Below are 20,000 nucleotides of genomic sequence, written 5' to 3'. Positions count from 1 at the left end.
ACTCAACTACAGAAAAATTTAAGTAATAAACTCACCGTTGAGTTAACGTTAGCTTGCATGACCGGCTATTCAATACTTATTTTTCAGTTTAATTTTTGAGCGTTAGCTTGCATGACCGGAGCCAGTCATGCAAGCTAATGCTAACTCAACTACAGAAAAATTTAAGTAATAAACTCACCGTTAAGTTAGCGTTAGCTTGCATGACCGGCTTTTCAATACTTATTTTTCAGTTTAATTTTTGAGCGTTAGCTTGCATGACCGGAGCCGGTCATGCAGGCTAACGCTAACTCAACTACAGAAAAATTTAAGTAATAAACTCACCGTTGAGTTAGCGTTAGCTTGCATGACCGGCTCCAGTCATGCAAGCTAACGCTAACTCAACTACAGAAAAATTCAAGTGATAAACCCACCGTTGAGTTAGCGTTAGCTTGCATGACCTGAGCCGGTTATGCAAGCTAATGCTAACTCAACTACAGAACAATTAAAGTAATAAACTCACCGTTGAGTTAGCGTTAGTTTGCATGACCGGCTTTTCAATACTTATTTTTCAGTTAAATTTTTTAGCGTTAGCTTGCATGACCGGAGGCGGTCATGACTTTAAACATGCTTCCCTGGAGGAATGGTTAGAAATTAACTCCTGAACGCTTTAGAAGAACCTTTCAGAATGAATCCCGGATGTTATCTCTGTTATCTCGTGTTAAAACTTGTGGATTATTACTGGAAATTCATTAAAGTCAAACATGTTTGCTTCACACTAGATATTGTCCTCAGTTAGAACATTCCAGAGCAAACTTCTATCATGTTAAATGAAACTATATCTGCGTTGAAATGTAATAAGACAGAATGAGACGCAGCACCAAGGCCTGCAGTTTTCTCCCCTGCTGTTTTAGTAGCAGCATTGTCTAATCGACCTGGCTCCTTAAACCCCACTGTTTACGCGTGGGGACCTAATAGCTCATCTCCCGCTTCCACAGAACAGCAGCTTCTGCCTCACATGTTTCTATATTTGTGGGCTCAACCTGCTGACGGATGATCTGCAGGGACGACAGAGAGCTAAAGTTTGCTGCGCCGCACGCAGCGGGGAAATATCATCAGGCTGCTGCTCACCGCGCACCTAATGCTGCATTAATGAATCATTAAGCTGTCACTGAAGGTGGTGGGCTTGCCGTGCTTTATGGTTCTGCCATTTCACAGGTTGTGAACTTCAGTCTCTGGAAAGATCACAGGAGAAGCCAGAGAGGGGCGGGAAATCTACCTCAGACGGAAACTCTGCAGCTGTCTAGTCCCTCATATCTGCTCTGCTGGTTGAGATTGAACTTTAGTCACAGGAAGTTTCCTGTAAAAGCTCTAGAGGATTTTAGAGTCTCTCTGATTGGTCAGTTGCCCCAATATGAGTAAATGAGGGTTTAATAGAGAAAGTTGTTTGAAGGGAAGATAAATTAGCTTAAATATGTTGGTGGTGATTCTCAGTCATCCAGGTCATCGTCATTCCAAAAAAGTAAAAAAATCAATCCACTGGATTTTGTTTCCAAGTTTGAAGACGTTTCTCTTCCATCCAGGAAGATTTTTCAATTCAAAAGAGCTTCCCTTTTCCGTCAAAGACCAGAGAAATGTTCAATCTAATCCTTCCTTCTGGCCTCTTTTGATTAAGGCAGTGACTGAACTTGCTTTCCTGTTTTATCTGGTCGGGAATCTCAGTCTTCTTCTTATTTTTAACATCTTGCAGACAAACACTTGTGAATCTAAACCCTGTGAAAAGTTCCCAGAATCCAGGATGGTTGATTTTTGGTTCCTTCAGCTCGGTTGGACTTGGTACCAAGGAGCGGTAGAATCCTAGGAGGGTACGCCTGAGGCTGGTCAGAGCAGCCACCAGGAGATGCTCATACCTGAACCTGTAGCTTCATTAACTGAGAGTTAGCTTTGTTTCGAAGAAGTAAAACCATCACACTGAGGTTTTAATGATCCCTTCTTCTTTGAGTGAAGTCTCTCTAAATGTTCCTCTGAGCCTTTGGTTTGGTCTGTTCATCTGTGCTCTCTCACAACAATGATTGATTTTCCTTCACAGCTCCTACATCGGCCGCTGGGGGAACCCAGTGTTCTCTGTCCACGATAACCTGAGTCCTGTGGTGACGGTGGAGCAGAACTTTGACAGGTTAGAAGATGGATGGATGGATGGATGGTGATGAACTGATGAATGTTCATCAGTTCATCACCAGCTTCCTGGTGGGCGGGGCCATGGCAGCAGAAACCCAGCTTCACATAAAGCCTCTGCCGCCATGCTAATGTGTTCCTAGAAGCTAATTCATCTTTAATAGAACATGTGCTGGCTGGATTCATAATTCAAGTGAACATCAGATGAAAGATGGTTTCTGTTCCTCCTGCAGCTTGTTGATCCCAGCCGATCATCCCAGCAGGAAGCCAGGAGACAACTACTACCTGAACAGGTGACCTTCAGCTCTCAGAGACTCACACTTTGAGTCCTTGATTTGGACCGGCCCAGGGTTTCATGATCCCGCTCCTTTCCAGAACCACCATGCTTCGAGCTCACACGTCGGCCCACCAGACGGAACTGGTCCGCTCCGGCCTGGATGCCTTCCTATTGGCCGGAGACGTCTACAGACGAGACGAGATCGATGCCAGCCACTACCCCGTCTTCCATCAGATGGAGGGAGTCCGACTTTTCTCCAACCACGAGGTTCGGACCCTCAGTTTGACTCAGAGGCTGGGATCAGGTCTGAGTCTGGATTTATCCAAAACATGAAGAGTAGGAAGGCGATATAAGGCTGCTCACAGTGCCAGAGGATTGGATCACAGGCTGTAATGATGATTCCACTGCCACCCTGTGGGCACAGCCTGCTATGACAAGCTGCAGTTCCATCAACGGCCACAGGGGGCTTAAACACTGCAGCAAATATTTTCCGTTCTGTCCTCATGAATGTAAAATTAACGACGCAGTATTAGGGCCAGGCTGGAGTCGTAACATTACAAAACAAAGTTGTAACATTACGAGAACAAAGTGGTAACATTACGAGAATAAAGTCGTAATATTACGAGAATAAGTGGTAACATTACGAGAACAAAGTGGTAACATTACGAGAACAAAGTGGTAACATTACGAAAACAAAGTGGTAACATTACGAGAACAAAGTGGCAACATTACGAGAACAAAGTTGTAATACTACGAGAACAAACTCGTAACATTACGAGAATAAAGTCGTAAGATTACGAGAACAAACTCGTAACATCACGAGAAACTCGTAACATTACGAGAACAAACTCGTAACATTACGAGAACAAAGTCGTAACATTACAAGCACAAAGTCGTAACATTACGAGAACAAAGTCGTAACATTACGGTAACAAAGTCGTAACATTACGGGAACAAAGTGGTAACATTACGAGAGCAAAGTCGTAACATTACGAGAGCAAAGTCGTGACATTAAGAGAGCAAAGTCGTAACATTATGAGAACAAAGTGGTAACATTAAGAGAGCAAAGTGGTAACATTAAGAGAGCAAAGTCGTAACATTACGAGAACAAAGTCGTAACATTACGAGAACAAAGTCGTAATAATATGAGAACAAAGTCGTAACATTACGAGAATGAAGTCGTAACATTACGAGAGCAAAGTCGTAACATTACGAGAGCAAAGTCGTAACATTACGAGAGCAAAGTCGTAACATTACGAGAGCAAAGTCGTAACATTACGAGAATAAAGTCGTAACAGTACGAGAATAAAGTCGTAACAGTACGAGAATAAAGTCGTAATATTACGAGAATAAGTGGTAACATTACGAGAACAAAGTGGTAACATTACGAGAGCAAAGTTGTAACATTACGAGAGCAAAGTCGTAACATTACGAGAGCAAAGTCGTAACATTACGAGAATAAAGTCGTAACAGTACGAGAATAAAGTCGTAACATTACAAGAATAAAGTTGTAATACTACGAAAAAGAAGTCATCATTCAATAACCTGTTTCAGAAAGAAAGCTTGGAGCTCTGCCCAGCAGATGACGGCCGACCAGCTCCACCAATCAGCACTTTGACATCCTGCCCAGTTTGATGCTGCTGCTAAAAGATTTCCTGATGTTTCAAACCGATGCTAAAGTAGAACTTTCCATGATGCTCCACATTCCTCATTTTAGGGAAGAAAGGGATTCTGGGAAGAGTTGGCATAAAATACAACTTGTTTCCGATAATATCACAACTTTATTCTCGTAATGTTACGACTTTATTCTCGAAATAGAAGAAAAAGAGATCTCTAGCCTGGCTCTAGTACTCCGTCATATGATTTAGTCCCTTCAAGCTTCCAGAATAATTAACTTTATAAACTTATTTGTTTAGATGTTGGTTAAGTCGGAAGGAAACCTGATAAACTGAAGAACCTGCAGTTAAAAGCAGAACGTCTGAACGTGACCTTTGTGTCGGTCAGCTCTTCTCTAAGGTCCCGAACGGCGAGGATCTGTCCCTCTTTGAGCGGGGAGGCCGCCGGACGCCCCACAAGCAGGAAAGCCACACCCTGGAGGCGGTGAAGCTGGTGGAGTTTGACCTGAAGCAGACCTTAACCCGACTCGTCACTCACCTGTTTGGATCAGGTGGGGCAGGCAGGATGTTCTGTGCACGGATCTCTATTTATTCACTGGATTGCTGATTTCCAGTTGGTAGTACGGGGTTGAAGTGACGCCACCGGCGGCCATATTGGTACTCCCTAGTTAGACCGGTGGCAATGTAAACGATATGTGCTCTACAGCATCGAACAATAATGTTCTAATTTTCAGGTGGACTTAAGACTTTTAAAACAAAGATCAAATCATCACTTTTTTCAGGAAATCAGCAATCCAGGGAATAAATAGAGATCGGTCGTTCGGCGCCACTGCGGCGATGACACATCCGCCCTCTTTAACCACCATCTTCCTCTCGTTCAGACGTGGATGTCCGGTGGGTCGACTGTTACTTCCCGTTCACTCATCCCTCCTTTGAGCTGGAGGTGCGTTTCCAGGGCGACTGGATGGAGGTGCTGGGCTGTGGAGTGATGGAGCAGGAACTGCTGAACTCGGGTCAGAACTTTAACCTTCATCTCTGCGTTGGTCCGGTTTTTCTGTCAGCCGCCTCCTTTAAAACATCAGCTTTTAAAGTTTAGCTTTTTAGTTCTGGGTGAAAAAGCTCGTCTTTCAGGTTCTGTAGATTTCTGGATTTCTAATCAGGCTTTTCTACGGTAAGCAGAGAAAAGAAGGGCTTGTTTTCAGGGGGGGGACGTTTCGCACATCGAATAGACACCAAACAAATGTATGTTTACAATTAGATGGAAATATTATTTATAGTGCATCGTTATAAATTCTAGTTATAAGTTATAAAATTACATCACGTAATTTTCAGAGTATTTTCTTAGTCAAAGATTATTGCAGGTATTGCTGAGAAATCATTACATACTATTAAAATACTAATAAAACTTCCCTTAATAACATTTTCTCTCTTTAGAAGAAAGATAAATGGATTAGTAACGGGCACAGCCGCCGCCGCAGGTTTGATTTCCGGCCTGTTGACCTTTGCTGCATAATAACCTACAGTAGTAGCCATTCTAAATTTCCACACTTTCCTTGGCTTTTCCTTGGCTGCCCTTTGTTGGTCCTTTGTTGGTCCTTGACTGGCTCTTGGCTGGTCCTTGGCTGGTCCTTGACTGGTCCTTGGCTTTTCCTTGGCTGGTCCTTTAGTGGTCCTTGACTGGCTCTTGGCTGGTCCTTGGCTAGTCCTTGGCTGGTCCTTTAGTGGTCCTTGACTGGCTCTTGGCTGGTCCTTGGCTGGTCCTTTAGTGGTCCTTGACTGGCTCTTGGCTCTTCCTTGGCTAGTCATTGACTGGCTCTTGGCTGGTCCTTGGCTGCCCTTGGCTGGTCCTTGGCTGGTCCTTTAGTGGTCCTTGACTGACTCTTGGCTGGTCTTTGACTGGTCCTTGTCTGGCCCTTGGCTGATCCTTTAGTGGTCCTTGGCTGGTCCTTTAGTGGTCCTTGGCTGGTCTTTGACTGGTCCTTGGCTGGTCCTTGGCTGTTCCATGGCTACTCCTTGGCTGGTCCTTGGCTGTTCCTTGGCTGTTCCTTGGCCGGTCCTTGGCTGTTCCTTGGCTGGTCCTTGGCTAGTCATTGACTGGCTCTTGCCTGGTCCTTGGCTGGTCCTTGGCTAGTCACTGACTGGCTCTTGGCTGGTCCTTGGCTGGTCTTTGACTGGTCCTTGGCTAGTCCTTGGCTGGTCCTTGGCCAGTCATTGACTGGCTCTTGGCTGGTCCTTGGCTGGTCTTTGACTGGTCCTTGGCTGCCCTTGGCTGGTCCTTGGCTAGTCATTGGCTGGTCCTTGTCTGGTCCTTGGCTGGTCCTTGGCTAGTCCTTGGCTGGTCCTTGGCTGGTCCTTGGCTAGTCATTGGCTGGTCCTTGGCTGGTCTTTGACTGGTCCTTGGCTGCCCTTGGCTGGTCCTTGGCTGGTCCTTTTATTATTTGTGGACATTAAGATCTAAAGAGAAGCTGGACAAGTGGAACAAACTCTAACCTGGTCTCAAAGCCTCTGGAAGTTATTTCTGTTTCGTAAACCAGAACAATTCTATCTGCTTCCTCTGCATCCCTGATGGTTGTGGCGTGATGTTCATGTTGACGTGCGGAGCCATAATGACCCGCTGTGGACAGGCAGACCTGGGGTCAGCATTGATTCCTCCAACAGTGAGCTTATTGCTTCAATCCCTTAAAGTCGGCCTCTGCCTCGCCTCAGATGTTTCCAAGCGCTCTGAGCCTCGGTTTGGTGTCTCCTCGGTCGGGTTTAACCCTCTCCGTCTGTTTCTCTGCCTCTTCTCTCGCCTGTCAGACGGCTAAGTGCCGAACTTGCTGCTTTGCCCTTGAACAAAGCTGTGGCGGCGCTTCACTTCACCGCTGCTTGTTCTAATCAATAATACATGCCTTAAAACGCAAAGAGCGGGTGGATCAAACCGCCGCTCTGTCTCTGTGTGTTTCCACTGACACGACTGGACGTGTCGGGGAGGTTCGCCGGCCTGTTAATGGGCGAACTGTAGCTACGAACATGTTCTGGATTTAAATGAGCTGAAGCCGAAAGCCGAGCAGACGCTGCTCAGTCCAGAGTCAAGAAGACGATCTGTCATTGTCTTTGACTTTTCATAATACATGGAATCCAAAGGAAACATTTAACCGTTTCTAACACAGAAAAGAAGCAGAAAGACAATTAAACCAGACAGACCAAGAGTATAAGGCGATGCTTTAAGGCCTAAAATAAAAAATTATCTTTATAACAAAGGTTTGGGATCTAAACAATGTAATAAAATGAAACTGAAATGAACCAAAATGGATTAAAGTTCTCTATAAGTTTCTGGTTTGAATAGAAGCTGCTTCTAATTATTATACAGGATGGAAAAAAATGTTTGAGAAGTCTAAAAATAGATTTAGCTAAAGCAAAAATATACTTCTTTATTCAATAAAGAAATGATCCTCAGTAGTAAAAATGATCAGTACGTCCCTGTGGTCGGAAAATTTAGATTTCTATTATTTCATATATTAATTTATGCTTATTTTCACTCAGCATGTTTCACCTGCAAGGCCACGCAATGGCTGAATGGGGGTGTTTGTAGACCAAGGCAAGGCAAGGCAAATGTATTTGCATAGCACAATTCAGTACAAAGACAATGCAAAGTGCTTTACATGATTAAAATACAGAAAGATAAAACAGAATCAAAGCAAGTAGGAAAAAATAAAAATAAAAAAATAAATAAAAAATATAAATAAAACAAAATAAAAAATGCAGAAACTAAAAAAAGAATATTAAAAACAGTTAAGTTGTTGTTAGATTACATTTATTTATTTGATGATTTTTTTTTTTTTTTTATGGAGAAGAAGAGGACTTTGTTTGAGCTAATTTTCCAGTATTTGATTTCTAATTATCTTTAAAGCTGTTAGCATTTGATCAAAAATTTCTCCTTGGGCAGTTGACAATTCCCCAGAACCTTGCCTTTTGTTCTACTACCATAGAACTGCAAAACCTTTCCCATTATCTACAGGTAATTTAACTCTGCCCGATATGCAATTTAACTCAGACATTCTTATTCCCATAACAAGGTTTATTCATAACATTTTACTGTTTAATACTTTAAGTGAAGCAAACTGTTCTCTCCAGATCAGATAAAAATAAAGCTGCGTTATTCTCCTACGACGTCACGTTGTCCCTACATCACCGCAACAAAACCATGAAACGAAAATCCTGCTGGCCTCTTTCAGAAAAATGGAAAAATATTCCTCGTTTTCTTTAGGACACAGAAACGGTTAACCAGATACACAATCTGATATCAGATTTTAAGGCTTTCTATGTGAGAATTTTATTCTGGATTTAACAGGAAGCCAATGAAGAGAAGCCAGGATACCGGGTTCCCACGGGTCCTTAAAAAGTCTTAAAAAGTCTTGAATTTAACTTGCCTTATGCTGTAGGAACCCTGGGTTAGGAGAGATATGATCTCTCTTTTTCATTTTCATCAGAACTCTGGCTGCAGCATTTTGGATCAGCTGAAGGCTTTTAACTACAGTTTGTGGACTTCCTGACTGCATCACCATCCATCTCAGCACACAGACTATATTCAGACTGGTGATTTCATACTTCAGAAACCTGACCTGATGTCTGGAAAAAGTCAGTTTAATTTCCCCGTGTTTAGATCAGGGCTACAGCCAAACAGAATGGTTACGGCGTCAGTGTTAATATTAGGGTCAAATAATTGTCCTGTAATCAGCTCCAGCAGGTATTAACCTTTATTTTTATCCTAATGTTTAGTTTAGACAGTCTCATGGCAGGAGATGCTAACACTGGAGATAATAGCGTCGCCAATATTGTTAAAGGTCAGAGTGACTGAAGCCCAGATGAGGAGGAATAGAAAATATGGGACCTGATATCGTCTCTATAGTTACCGTTAGTTATTAAATATTGTCCAGCCCAATTTAAGATCCAAATAGTGACGTCCCAGAGATGTTCGGCCATTTTGGAAGTTTCCGATGAACTTTTTCTGCCTTCAGTCACCATGTGGAATTAGATTATTGTTTTTATGGAGACCTGCTGACTCGTATCTGCAGCTCCCTAACAGTGGCGACCTGTTGGGATCCAACACAAAGAAACCAAAATAAGTCATTTTTTATCTTAAAATACATTTGCAAACAGAATAAGAAAATTTGCTTTTAAAATAAGAAAATAAGGCGGCAGTGTCTTGTTTAAAGTGCATAATATCTAATTACTTATTTTAAGGGTAGAAATACTCATTCTAATGGCAGATCATCTTATTTTCCTAATCAAATTAATGGGAAAATACATTTATTTTAAGACATTTTAACTCATTTTTGGGAAGTTTTTGAAGTGTGGCTTTCTTGCACACTGCAAAAACAATCTAGAAATAAGTAGAAATTTCTTACATTAACTGTATTTACCTTTAATTTGAGTAGGTTAACAAGATGATTCGCCAAATTAGTGTTTTCACTCTTAAAAATTAGATAATAAGATATTATGCACTTGAAATAAGACAATACATTTTTTTTTTATGTAAATCTTCTTCTATTGGCAAAATGTCTCAATTAACTTAAAAGAGACATTTTGCCAATGCAACAAAACTATTTAGATTTAAAATAAGAAAAGACACCATTTGTAAATTATGTCATTAAACTACTCCAATTAAGGGTAAATATACTTAATTTAAGAAATGATTACTTATTTCCAGATTGTTTTTTTCTAGTGCTCTTTAACCTCCTTACTAAAAGACCAAATGCACTTATTTTAAGAAAAATTGACTTATCTAATTTAGATTTTTTCCAGTCTGCAGTCTGATTCCGTCTGCACTATAAGGAAACGTGTTAATTTCAAGCTGTAACTGGGAGTCATGGTCCTCTGAGACGCCAAGATTTTATAGTAAAGAAGAAGAACATAACATTTAAACTATATTTCTCAAGCTTTTTGCTTTATATTACTAACTTGTATAAACTTATAATCTGTTGTCTAACAAACAGATTATTCATTGACATCTCTAGTTTTTTTAACCAACCCGTCTCCTAACTTTTACTTTAACATATATAGAAGTAGCTGCTGGTTAAATTCACTGAGTGCTGCTGTGTTTCTCAAAGCAATCAAATCAAAGCGACAGATGTCACACCGAGAGGCGGGACATGGAAGCAGCACGCGAGGAAAAACAAAACAAAAAACATGCTCTGAACAAAGATAGCTGCACCCAACCTCTGTTAGCTTTTGCTAAAATAAATGTCAAGCGGAAATTACTGTTTTCTATATAAGGAAAACCAGCTGATTGCATCGACTCATTGACTCTTCAGCAATCCCTCACACTAAGCATGCTTGTAGCGACAGTGGAGAGGAAAAACTCCCTTTGAACAGGAAGAAACCTCCAGCAGAACCAGGCTCAGTGTGAGCGGCCATCTGCTGAGGCCCACTGGGGTTCAAGGAGACAGAACCAGACATAGAAATAGAAGCATAGATACAAAAGGCAACTGTCAACGAGCTCCACAGGCGGCCCGTCCAGGAAACACACAGCCAGGCAGACGAGCTCCGAGCCAGCTCCCATGTCAGAGGATGAAGAGAGCACATCCAGTTAGTCACAGTCAGAGAAACAGGACTACACTGGAAAACAGGCCGATCTCCAACATCTATAAACAAGGGTGTTGATAGAAGCAGCACAGCTGATGTTTCTTTCCAGGATGACGTCACAGCCAAACAGGAACAGACGAGGCAAAGCTACTCTGAGGAAAAGCAGAGAGAGCAGAAGGTTAGAGATTGAACTAACAGATTCTGCAGAATAGGAGAACAGAGAGAGAATGAAGCAGAATGATGAAAAAGGGGTCCCTATGTCCTCCAGCAGTCTAAGCCTATAGCAGCAGAACTATAGAGATAGCTCAGGATAACCTGAGCCACTCTAACTAGAAGCTTTATCAGAAAGGAAAGTTTTAAGCCTAGCCTTAAAAGTAGACAGGGTGTCTGCCTCACGGACTAAAACTGGTAGTTGGTTCCACAGGAGAGGAGCCTGATAACTAAAAGATCTGCCTCCCATTCTACTTTTAGAAATTCTAGGAACCACTAGTAAACCCGCAGATTGAGAGCGAAGTGCTCTGTTAGGAACATAAGGAACAATCAGATCTCTGATATCAGATGGAGCTTGGCCATTTAAGGCTTTATATGTGAGAAGGAGGATTTTAAATTCTATTCTTGATTTAACAGGAAGCCAATGAAGAGAAGCCAGGATAGGCGAGATATGATCTCTCTTTTTCATTTTCATCAGAACTCTGGCTGCAGCATTTTGGATCAGCTGAAGGCTTTTAACTACAGTTTGTGGACTTCCTGATAGTAAAGAATTACAATAGTCCAGCCTTGAAGTAACAAATGCATGGACTAGTTTCTCAGCATCACCCCTGGACAGGAGATTTCTCATTTCTGCAATATTCCTCAGATGAAAGAAGGAAATTCTAGAAACCACTTTGATCTGGGATTTAAATGACAGGTCCTGATCAAAAATAACACCAAGATTTTTTACTTTAGTATCTGTGAGTCAGGAGCTCCTGGAGGCCTCACATGAAGGTGGGCCCTCTGGAGACTCCAGGTTCTTCATCATCAAACCTCCAGGATCTGCTGATTCTTCTGGTTATTTGTTGAGTCATAATTAAGAAAATCTTCCACTTGTGGCCCCTAAGCTGCAGTTTACGGCCCCACCAGAGGAGGGGGCTGCAGGTCAGAGTAGGATTTAGGAGGCAGTCTGCATCCTGCATCCTCACTCTGTGCTCCAGAGCTGCAGCTCGGGGTGTTTGTGCTCACGTTGGAGTCTGTTTCAGGCAGCGAGGGGTGACAGAAATAGAGCGTTTCAGGACACACACGGCGAGTTGGGGGGGGAGGGCGCCTTTGGCGGTTTCTGGGTGTGTGTTTCCTGAGGCGGTGGGAGCGTAGGGCCAGACAGCACCTGAGGCGGCTCTGCCGTCCAGCAGCCTGACGACCCGCTCTGTACACGCTGACAAGTCGCAGCCAACTCCTCCACAAGCTCCGAGTCCCGCTCCGACCTGGAGGCTGACAGAAGGAGTTAGGAGCCGGTAATAATAACAGAACATCCAGTTTCTCTGCAGCTGTCACTGAAGAGGTGATTCAGCTTCTTTTGGATATAACCTGTTTGTTTTTTTTCCCTGGGTGCTGACTGTCAGGCTGTTTCCTTTCTCCTCCAAATATTTATATTCCATTGAAGAGGTTTCCTGTCTAAATCTGCTTTCTGTGTTTCCCAAATAAAAACTAAGGAATGAAACTTTGTGGAAAAGGTGAGGTTCATGAGGAGGTTTCCCTCCAGGTAATCAGAGGCGACTGCTGGACATCTAGCAGATGGAAACGCCTCAATGAAAGGAAACTAAACGCCCCTCATGACCTCTGATCTAACCAGGAGATGCAGAGTCCTAGATCATATGGAAGTTAATGAATCTACCGCAGCTTTTCATAAAAAAACAGTTATAAAACTACCGGCTGGATGCTTCAGAGATCCTAACTGATCGCTGAGAGGATCAACCGGTGTCGCCTTCTGCTGCTCTGAAGCACCCAAACAGGCTTTTTAGAAGGCCTGAACCATAAATTGCGATTATTTTTAACCAAAGTTGCGATTTTATTTCGATTTTCCTTTGAACTCCAACCTTGTAATCTTTTAAAGCTTCCTTACCCACAGTCCATTGTTCCAGGTCTTTACTGTAACCATTGTTTAAAAAACTGTTTATTTCTACTTTCCTGCATGGATCTGCTGCTCGCTGCAACTCTCTCTACCTTCCTATGTGGCGACAAACCCACTTCAAGCATTTAATCACCACCTGAAGAGCTGGAGGGAGGAACTTAGTTTCTTACTCTTGTAAAATGTGGTGTGATTAAAAATCTACGTCTTTGCGATTGAACAGTTGCACTTTGTCAAATAACCGTTACCGTATTTTCCGGACTATAGAGGCACCTCAGTATAAGCCACGCCCACAAAATTATTTGAAAAACCTGGAAACGTACATCTATAAGCAGCACCAGGCTATAAGCTGCTAACCTGACTCCGCCAGATGGATTTGCTCCGCATATCCATCTGGAAACCTTCCGTTGAAGTAATTTTGGGAAGGGGCGAAAATACTGGTTAGCTGATTGGCCTATGTTGGTGATAGACGGGCCAAATAAACCAATCAGATCAACGAAGCATATGACGTACTAACAGAGCGACGACGAAGAGGAGCCATTTGATAGATCAAACTCTTGCCGAAACCAGTCGGGAGAGGAGCAAAAACATCTTTTCCTCTGAGAAAAGCCTCCAGAGCAGTGTTTTGCTCTTCTTTCAGTGAAGAAATACTCTGTAAATCCGATAAAACTTGCTCGATAGCCACGCTAACGCTAGTTTCATCGGCTGAAGCCGCCATGTTCTTCAGACTGAACTGTCGTGCTTCTCGTTGCGTCACACCTCAACCCGCCTCAAAGCCAACGCTGATTGGACGTTCGTTTGGTGAACGGCTCCAAATTTTCTTTAACGGAGAGTCTCCAGACTGATTAGCGAGTGAAACCTTGAAAGCTCGCGAAATCAGGATGGTCTCACGAGGCTAATAAGCCGCCGATATCTACTGAACTGTCTCCCACCAAACCTGTAGGGGGAGCTCTACATACAGCCCCCGGAGTACGGAAGAAGAAGAATGCTAGCCCCTGTTAGCTTGTTAGCTCGCAGTAATAAGAGCTTCTACTGAAATTCATTAGTTCAGCAGCTTTAATGCAGCAAATAAATGTCAAAATGTGTGAATTCAGGACATTTATTCTCCGTAGTGCCTAATGCTAGCATGTTTTTGTGCTAAATGAAAATTAGCCCCTTATTCTTTGACTTCCCCCTCTGGCGGTTAGGAAACATCCACAGAAAAGCCGAACCTTCTTATAAGCCGCATGGTTCAAAACGTGGGAAAAAAGTAGTGCCTTTTATTCCAGAAAATACGGTAGTTTGCAAACACAATTATTTGCCAACTTTTTAGCCACTAAAAAATTCAACTGTTCCTGATAACAAGAGCCATCGTTAACTAGCAGCAGATATGCCTCAGGCTACTGGTTTAGAAAAGGTTTGGCTCTAGTTAGGCGGTGGAGGACAAACCAGGGGAATCGTATTACTTTAAGCGGGTGATACTCGTTAGGTTTGGCTAATCACCCTCCCAGATATCTGCTAGTTTAACTTTTTTCTAGGGCTGAAACTATCATTATAAATCAATTATTGAAATAATCGTCAACTAAATTAGTAATCGATCAATCGTTAACTGGAGTATTGAGGCTCTAAAACGTGTCTCTAGCCGACAGAGGGACTCACTTACAGCAGGAAATATACCAGGATTTAAAAAAAATATGTAAACATTTTGCATCTGCTCTGTCCAGAACTCCTCAAGTGGAAAAGTTTTAGTTTCACAAAAAGTCTTCTTTAAGGAACCATCAGTTTATTAATTGATTAATGGAAAAAGAAATTGACACGTTAATCGATTTGCAAAATAATTGTTAGTTGCAGCCCTGCTTTATTCTCTCTTAATGTTTCAGATCATCAATTATTTCTTTTTAAGGAAACCCAATAACTATTCGCTCCAGTTAAATAAACGGAGGTCGATGGATTTTACTCAGTCGGTACTTATATCTTTGCAAAGAGTGAACATTTCATCATTATTGCACGGTAATCAGCCCTGTTCTGCCCGAGCAGTGTTCGTTCCTCCTTACTGACAATAATGGAAATTTAAAAAAAAATTAGAGACACTTTGGTTAAACAGTAACATGTTATGAATAAACCTTGAGAACGAATGTCTGGTCTACAAACAGCCTCAGTCAGGGGAATTATGCGGCTTTGCAGGTGAAACAGGCTGAGTGAAAATCTTTCATAGTGAGTAAATACGATGAATCAATTTAGAGAAATCTAAATTTTTCGACCACAGTTCCACCGTTTCGATTATAAAGGATATTATCCTTGCGTATTGATAAAAAATAAATAATAAAAAACATATATATTAGGGATGCACGATATTGGGATTTTGGCCGATATCCGATATTTTAAAACTCATGTAGCCGATAACCGATATCGACACCGATGTTAAAGCTGGACAAAAATAAGTAGTCATTGAAAATAGCAGTTTTGTTATCCATTTCTGACACTTTGCAAAATAATATACTCAAATATATTTTCATACGCTGATATCAAATTGATTTTTAAAAACGCGGTATCGATCTATTTTACTTTCAAAATCTCGTGAAATTTCATCGTTCTGTTACAAACTCTCGTGATATTTTGCAAATTCTTGTGAGATTTTGTTAGTAAAATAGATCGATACCGCGTCAATATATCAACATATAAAAATATGGCAACATTTGGTGAATTTTCGGGGGATTTCGTAGCATAACGATGACATATAGCAATATTTCATTAGTAAAAGAGATTGATATGGTGTTTTTAAATGGCAATATATCAGCATATGAAGATATTGGGATATTTTAATAGATCAATATTTTTTCCCTCGTCTTTAGAAGTTTTTAGGTCTGTAAAAAAGAAGTTTTTGAGGAAGAAGTAGTATTTATTTTTTTTTTTTTAGACTTTAGAAACTCAGAAGCTGATCAAATATCGGGTTATATATCGGTGGGGTGGCCGATGTCCGATATTCAGTTTTAAGGCCGATACCGATAGGGGGCCGATTATATCCTGCATCCCTAATATATATATATATATATGTAGATCAAAAGTGCACACCTCCAATCAAGTCAGTGAACAGTGTTAAATGATTATAATAGCTAAAATAAGTTGCCAATAAATAGAACCCTGGAATCAGATCCTAGTTGGAAAACATTTAAGTAAAGTAAATTTTCGGAGCGTGGTGCGTCATGATGAGCCGCTAACGTCCCTGTGGAGGAATCTGGACCCGCTCTGCTTTGCTCTACTGTCTTCATTAAGGCTGAAACCCACTTGTTTTATTTCCTAGATGCGGGCTGTAATCATTACTTAATAAATCATAAATAGTCCTACAGCTCAGTTCTTCTCACTGTTATTAATTAGTTGCTGATTTTTTTCCCTGGTGTTTCATCATCTCAGAGTTTTTTTTTTTCCTCTCCCGCCTCTCGGCTCCTTTGGAAAACGAAGCTCCGGCTCTGCCGCTCATGGTCCGGCTCGTTGTTCGGAGTCCTTACATCCAGTTAAAGTCACTCCGCTGACAGTCGCCGCACGGATCCGTTTGTGCCCCCCGTGCGCTCGCACGCGCACGCTCCTCTGTTCTCATTTTCACTCTTTCAACACTCCTCACCCTCTCCACCTCCCCTACGTATCCACTGCGGCAATGTGGCTGGTTGCCTAGGAAACCACTCATTCACCCCCCCACCCCACACCAAGCAGCACCACCCCTCCTCCATCCACCCAACACACACACTTTGTTCTGGAGCGTAGAGGAGACAATAAGGAAGAAGCAGCGGAGATGATGATGATGATGAAGGGAGGGAGTTTAACAAAAAAAGGAGGAGGTGGGAAAGGAGATGTTAATGGGACGAGGAGGAGGAGGGAGGGAGGAATTAACGAGTGGCAGGACCCGGGCTCCACCAGGAGGCAGCGATGGGGGACACCAGTTGGTGTTGGCTGGTGTGTGTGTTATTTAACGATGTGGAAGCGTGACCGCCATATGTGTTGCCGGAGGCGCATCTCCACAAGGGAGAGAGTTAATGAGAGCTGGAGGAGGAGGAGGAGGAGGGACCAGGAGGGGGGGTAATTGGAGGCCGAGGAGCTCCATGAAGTTTGGGAGAAGCTGGGATGTGATGACTGATGGGAAGAGGCAGTGGCGAGCACGCTAATGGAGCGGCGTTGAGTCGGCTTCCATCTCAGGATGATTACGTTGATAATGAGGCCATCAAAAATTAAAGTTCTCAATCCAGGAAAACCAGCAGGCAGCTTGATGGAAACCAGTTCGCTTTGAACAGGTTTTCGTTTCCGGTCTGTTGCTTAACAACCGGCGACATTAGCAGGTTGAACACCTTCTTCATGTCTACTCTAGGTTGGAGGAACGCAGGTAAACATGGGGCCACCAGGGGCCACAGAGGGGATACAAGCAACTCAAACATGACGTCTTTAGGACCCCTTAGAAACATTGGCTTGATTTTGGACTGAATTATGGCTCATAGCAGAGAACAGGCGTGCACACCTCCAAATTGCGCCCAGGCCCCGCTTCACTTAACAGTTTAAAACAGTTTAAATCCCAAAATACTACATTCAGGCTTTCAGGTAAGACAGAAGATCCTTTCTGCAGCCCCGACATTCACCAAGCAGAATGATGAAAAGGGGGTCCCTATGTCCTCCAGCAGTCTAAGCCTATAGCAGCAGAACTATAGAGATAGAATGAAGCAGATTGATGAAAAAGGGGTCCCTATGTCCTCCAGCAGTCTAAGCCTATAGCAGCAGAACTATAGAGATAGAATGAAGCAGATTGATGAAAAAGGGGTCCCTATGTCCTCCAGCAGTCTAAGCCTATAGCAGCAGAACTATAGAGATAGAATGAAGCAGAATGATGAAAAGGGGGTCCCTATGTCCTCCAGCAGTCTAAGCCTATAGCAGCAGAACTATAGAGATAGAATGAAGCAGATTGATGAAAAAGGGGTCCCTATGTCCTCCAGCAGTCTAAGCCTATAGCAGCAGAACTATAGAGATAGAATGAAGCAGATTGATGAAAAAGGGGTCCCTATGTCCTCCAGCAGTCTAAGCCTATAGCAGCAGAACTATAGAGATAGAATGAAGCAGATTGATGAACAAGGGGTCCCTATGTCCTCCAGCAGTCTAAGCCTATAGCAGCAGAACTATAGAGATAGAATGAAGCAGATTGATGAAAAAGGGGTCCCTATGTCCTCCAGCAGTCTAAGCCTATAGCAGCAGAACTATAGAGATAGAATGAAGCAGATTGATGAAAAAGGGGTCCCTATGTCCTCCAGCAGTCTAAGCCTATAGCAGCAGAACTATAGAGATAGAATGAAGCAGATTGATGAAAAAGGGGTCCCTATGTCCTCCAGCAGTCTAAGCCTATAGCAGCAGAACTATAGAGATAGAATGAAGCAGATTGATGAAAAAGGGGTCCCTATGTCCTCCAGCAGTCTAAGCCTATAGCAGCAGAACTATAGAGATAGAATGAAGCAGAATGATGAAAAGGGGGTCCCTATGTCCTCCAGCAGTCTAAGCCTATAGCAGCAGAACTATAGAGATAGAATGAAGCAGATTGATGAAAAAGGGGTCCCTATGTCCTCCAGCAGTCTAAGCCTATAGCAGCAGAACTATAGAGATAGAATGAAGCAGAATGATGAAAAAGGGGTCCCTATGTCCTCCAGCAGTCTAAGCCTATAGCAGCAGAACTATAGAGATAGAATGAAGCAGATTGATGAAAAAGGGGTCCCTATGTCCTCCAGCAGTCTAAGCCTATAGCAGCAGAACTATAGAGATAGAATGAAGCAGATTGATGAAAAAGGGGTCCCTATGTCCTCCAGCAGTCTAAGCCTATAGCAGCAGAACTATAGAGATAGAATGAAGCAGATTGATGAAAAAGGGGTCCCTATGTCCTCCAGCAGTCTAAGCCTATAGCAGCAGAACTATAGAGATAAAATGAAGCAGAATGATGAAAAAGGGGTCCCTATGTCCTCCAGCAGTCTAAGCCTATAGCAGCAGAACTATAGAGATAGCTCAGGATAACCTGAGCCACTCTAACTAGAAGCTTTATCAAAAAGGAAAGTTTTAAACCTAGCCTTAAAAGTAGACAGGGTGTCTGCCTCACGGACTAAAACTGGTAGTTGGTTCCACAGGAGAGGAGCCTGAGAACTAAAAGATCTGCCTCCCATTCTACTTTTAGAAATGAGCAGAAATACCTAAAGGTAACACATAAGTGTTACTCTGATGGTCTATCTTCATGTAGGTAGAGGTCACCATGGAGACGCTGTCATCTTCAGATCTGTTAGAGGTGAAATCATCATATAAATTCAGAGTTTGATGAAAATCTCGAGATGCAGCTCACTAAACATCCTCCATAATTTCACCGGCATTAAGCTAGCTGTTTGTTTTCTGTTGCGTTCAGTGGTTTCCTCGTATTTCATCAGGGATGGATGGAGGCTGCTGGGTTTCCTGCTAATGAAGTGAGAATTTCCTCCACAATCGATCAGATTTTAAGGTCCAATAAACTGATCTTCTTCAGCCTCTCATTGATCACCGCCTCTCATTCCGGGCTTTAGATGTTCCATCCACAAACGGCTCACTTCATGATGGTAAAGAAAATCAATCGGATCCGCTCCGGTTCGGAGCGCAACTGCAAACTTTGATCTCATTTTTCCAGCTTTCAGTTTTCTTTTTGTAGCTAATGGGAAAGAAACTGTCAGAGGAAAGTCGGCGTTTAACTGGGCTGCAGCTGTTTGGCTATCGAGTTCAAAAACGTCACGTTTCACGTGATTCAGACCTTCAGGGTCAATAAAGCCATAACTTAAAAAGAAATTTATTTTCCATTATTTTCTTTACTAAAAACACATCTGAAATGTTTGTAGAATAATCCCATATTTATTAATTTAACTAAAAACATAACTGATTATTTCAGATTTCCATTAAAAACTAACTTCTTCCCATATTCAGTTCTATTCAGTTTATTTCAATAGCTCCAATTCACATCATGTCATCTCAGGTCACTTTCCAGTTCACCAGATCATCCAGTCAGATTGATTCAAAGTTTTCTATCTAAGGAAAACCAGCTGATTGCATCGACTCATTGACTCTTCAGCAATCCCTCACACTAAGCATGCTTGTAGCGACAGTGGAGAGGAAAAACTCCCTTTGAACAGGAAGAAACCTCCAGCAGAACCAGGCTCAGTGTGAGCGGCCATCTGCTTTCTAAATAAGTCATTTGTTCTTGAATTGCCAATAGAACAAGATCATATAGATTTGAAATAAGAAAAACAATTGCTGATTATGTAATTATCTGTTTCAA

The 20,000-nt window shown here is 42.3% G+C and overlaps 1 protein-coding gene across 1 annotated transcript in view; it reads left to right on the top strand.

Moving 5' to 3' along the window:
• Positions 1 to 20,000, top strand: part of fars2 (phenylalanyl-tRNA synthetase 2, mitochondrial) — a 181,619-nt gene that overhangs the window by 41,888 nt on the left and 119,731 nt on the right. Inside the window, exons 4-8 of the mRNA XM_038267814.1 lie at positions 2,066 to 2,152; positions 2,385 to 2,444; positions 2,527 to 2,695; positions 4,433 to 4,595; positions 4,926 to 5,057. Of these exons, the coding sequence (XP_038123742.1) occupies positions 2,066 to 2,152; positions 2,385 to 2,444; positions 2,527 to 2,695; positions 4,433 to 4,595; positions 4,926 to 5,057 (611 nt within the window). The remainder of the gene's footprint in view (positions 1 to 2,065; positions 2,153 to 2,384; positions 2,445 to 2,526; positions 2,696 to 4,432; positions 4,596 to 4,925; positions 5,058 to 20,000) is intronic.

The sequence above is a fragment of the Cyprinodon tularosa genome, unplaced genomic scaffold (genome assembly GCF_016077235.1).
Source record: "Cyprinodon tularosa strain WSP-4 unplaced genomic scaffold, ASM1607723v1 ctg686, whole genome shotgun sequence".
Lineage (NCBI taxonomy): Eukaryota > Metazoa > Chordata > Actinopteri > Cyprinodontiformes > Cyprinodontidae > Cyprinodon > Cyprinodon tularosa.
Note: the sequence above shows the minus strand (reverse complement) of the source record. Positions and strands in the feature narration are given on the sequence as shown.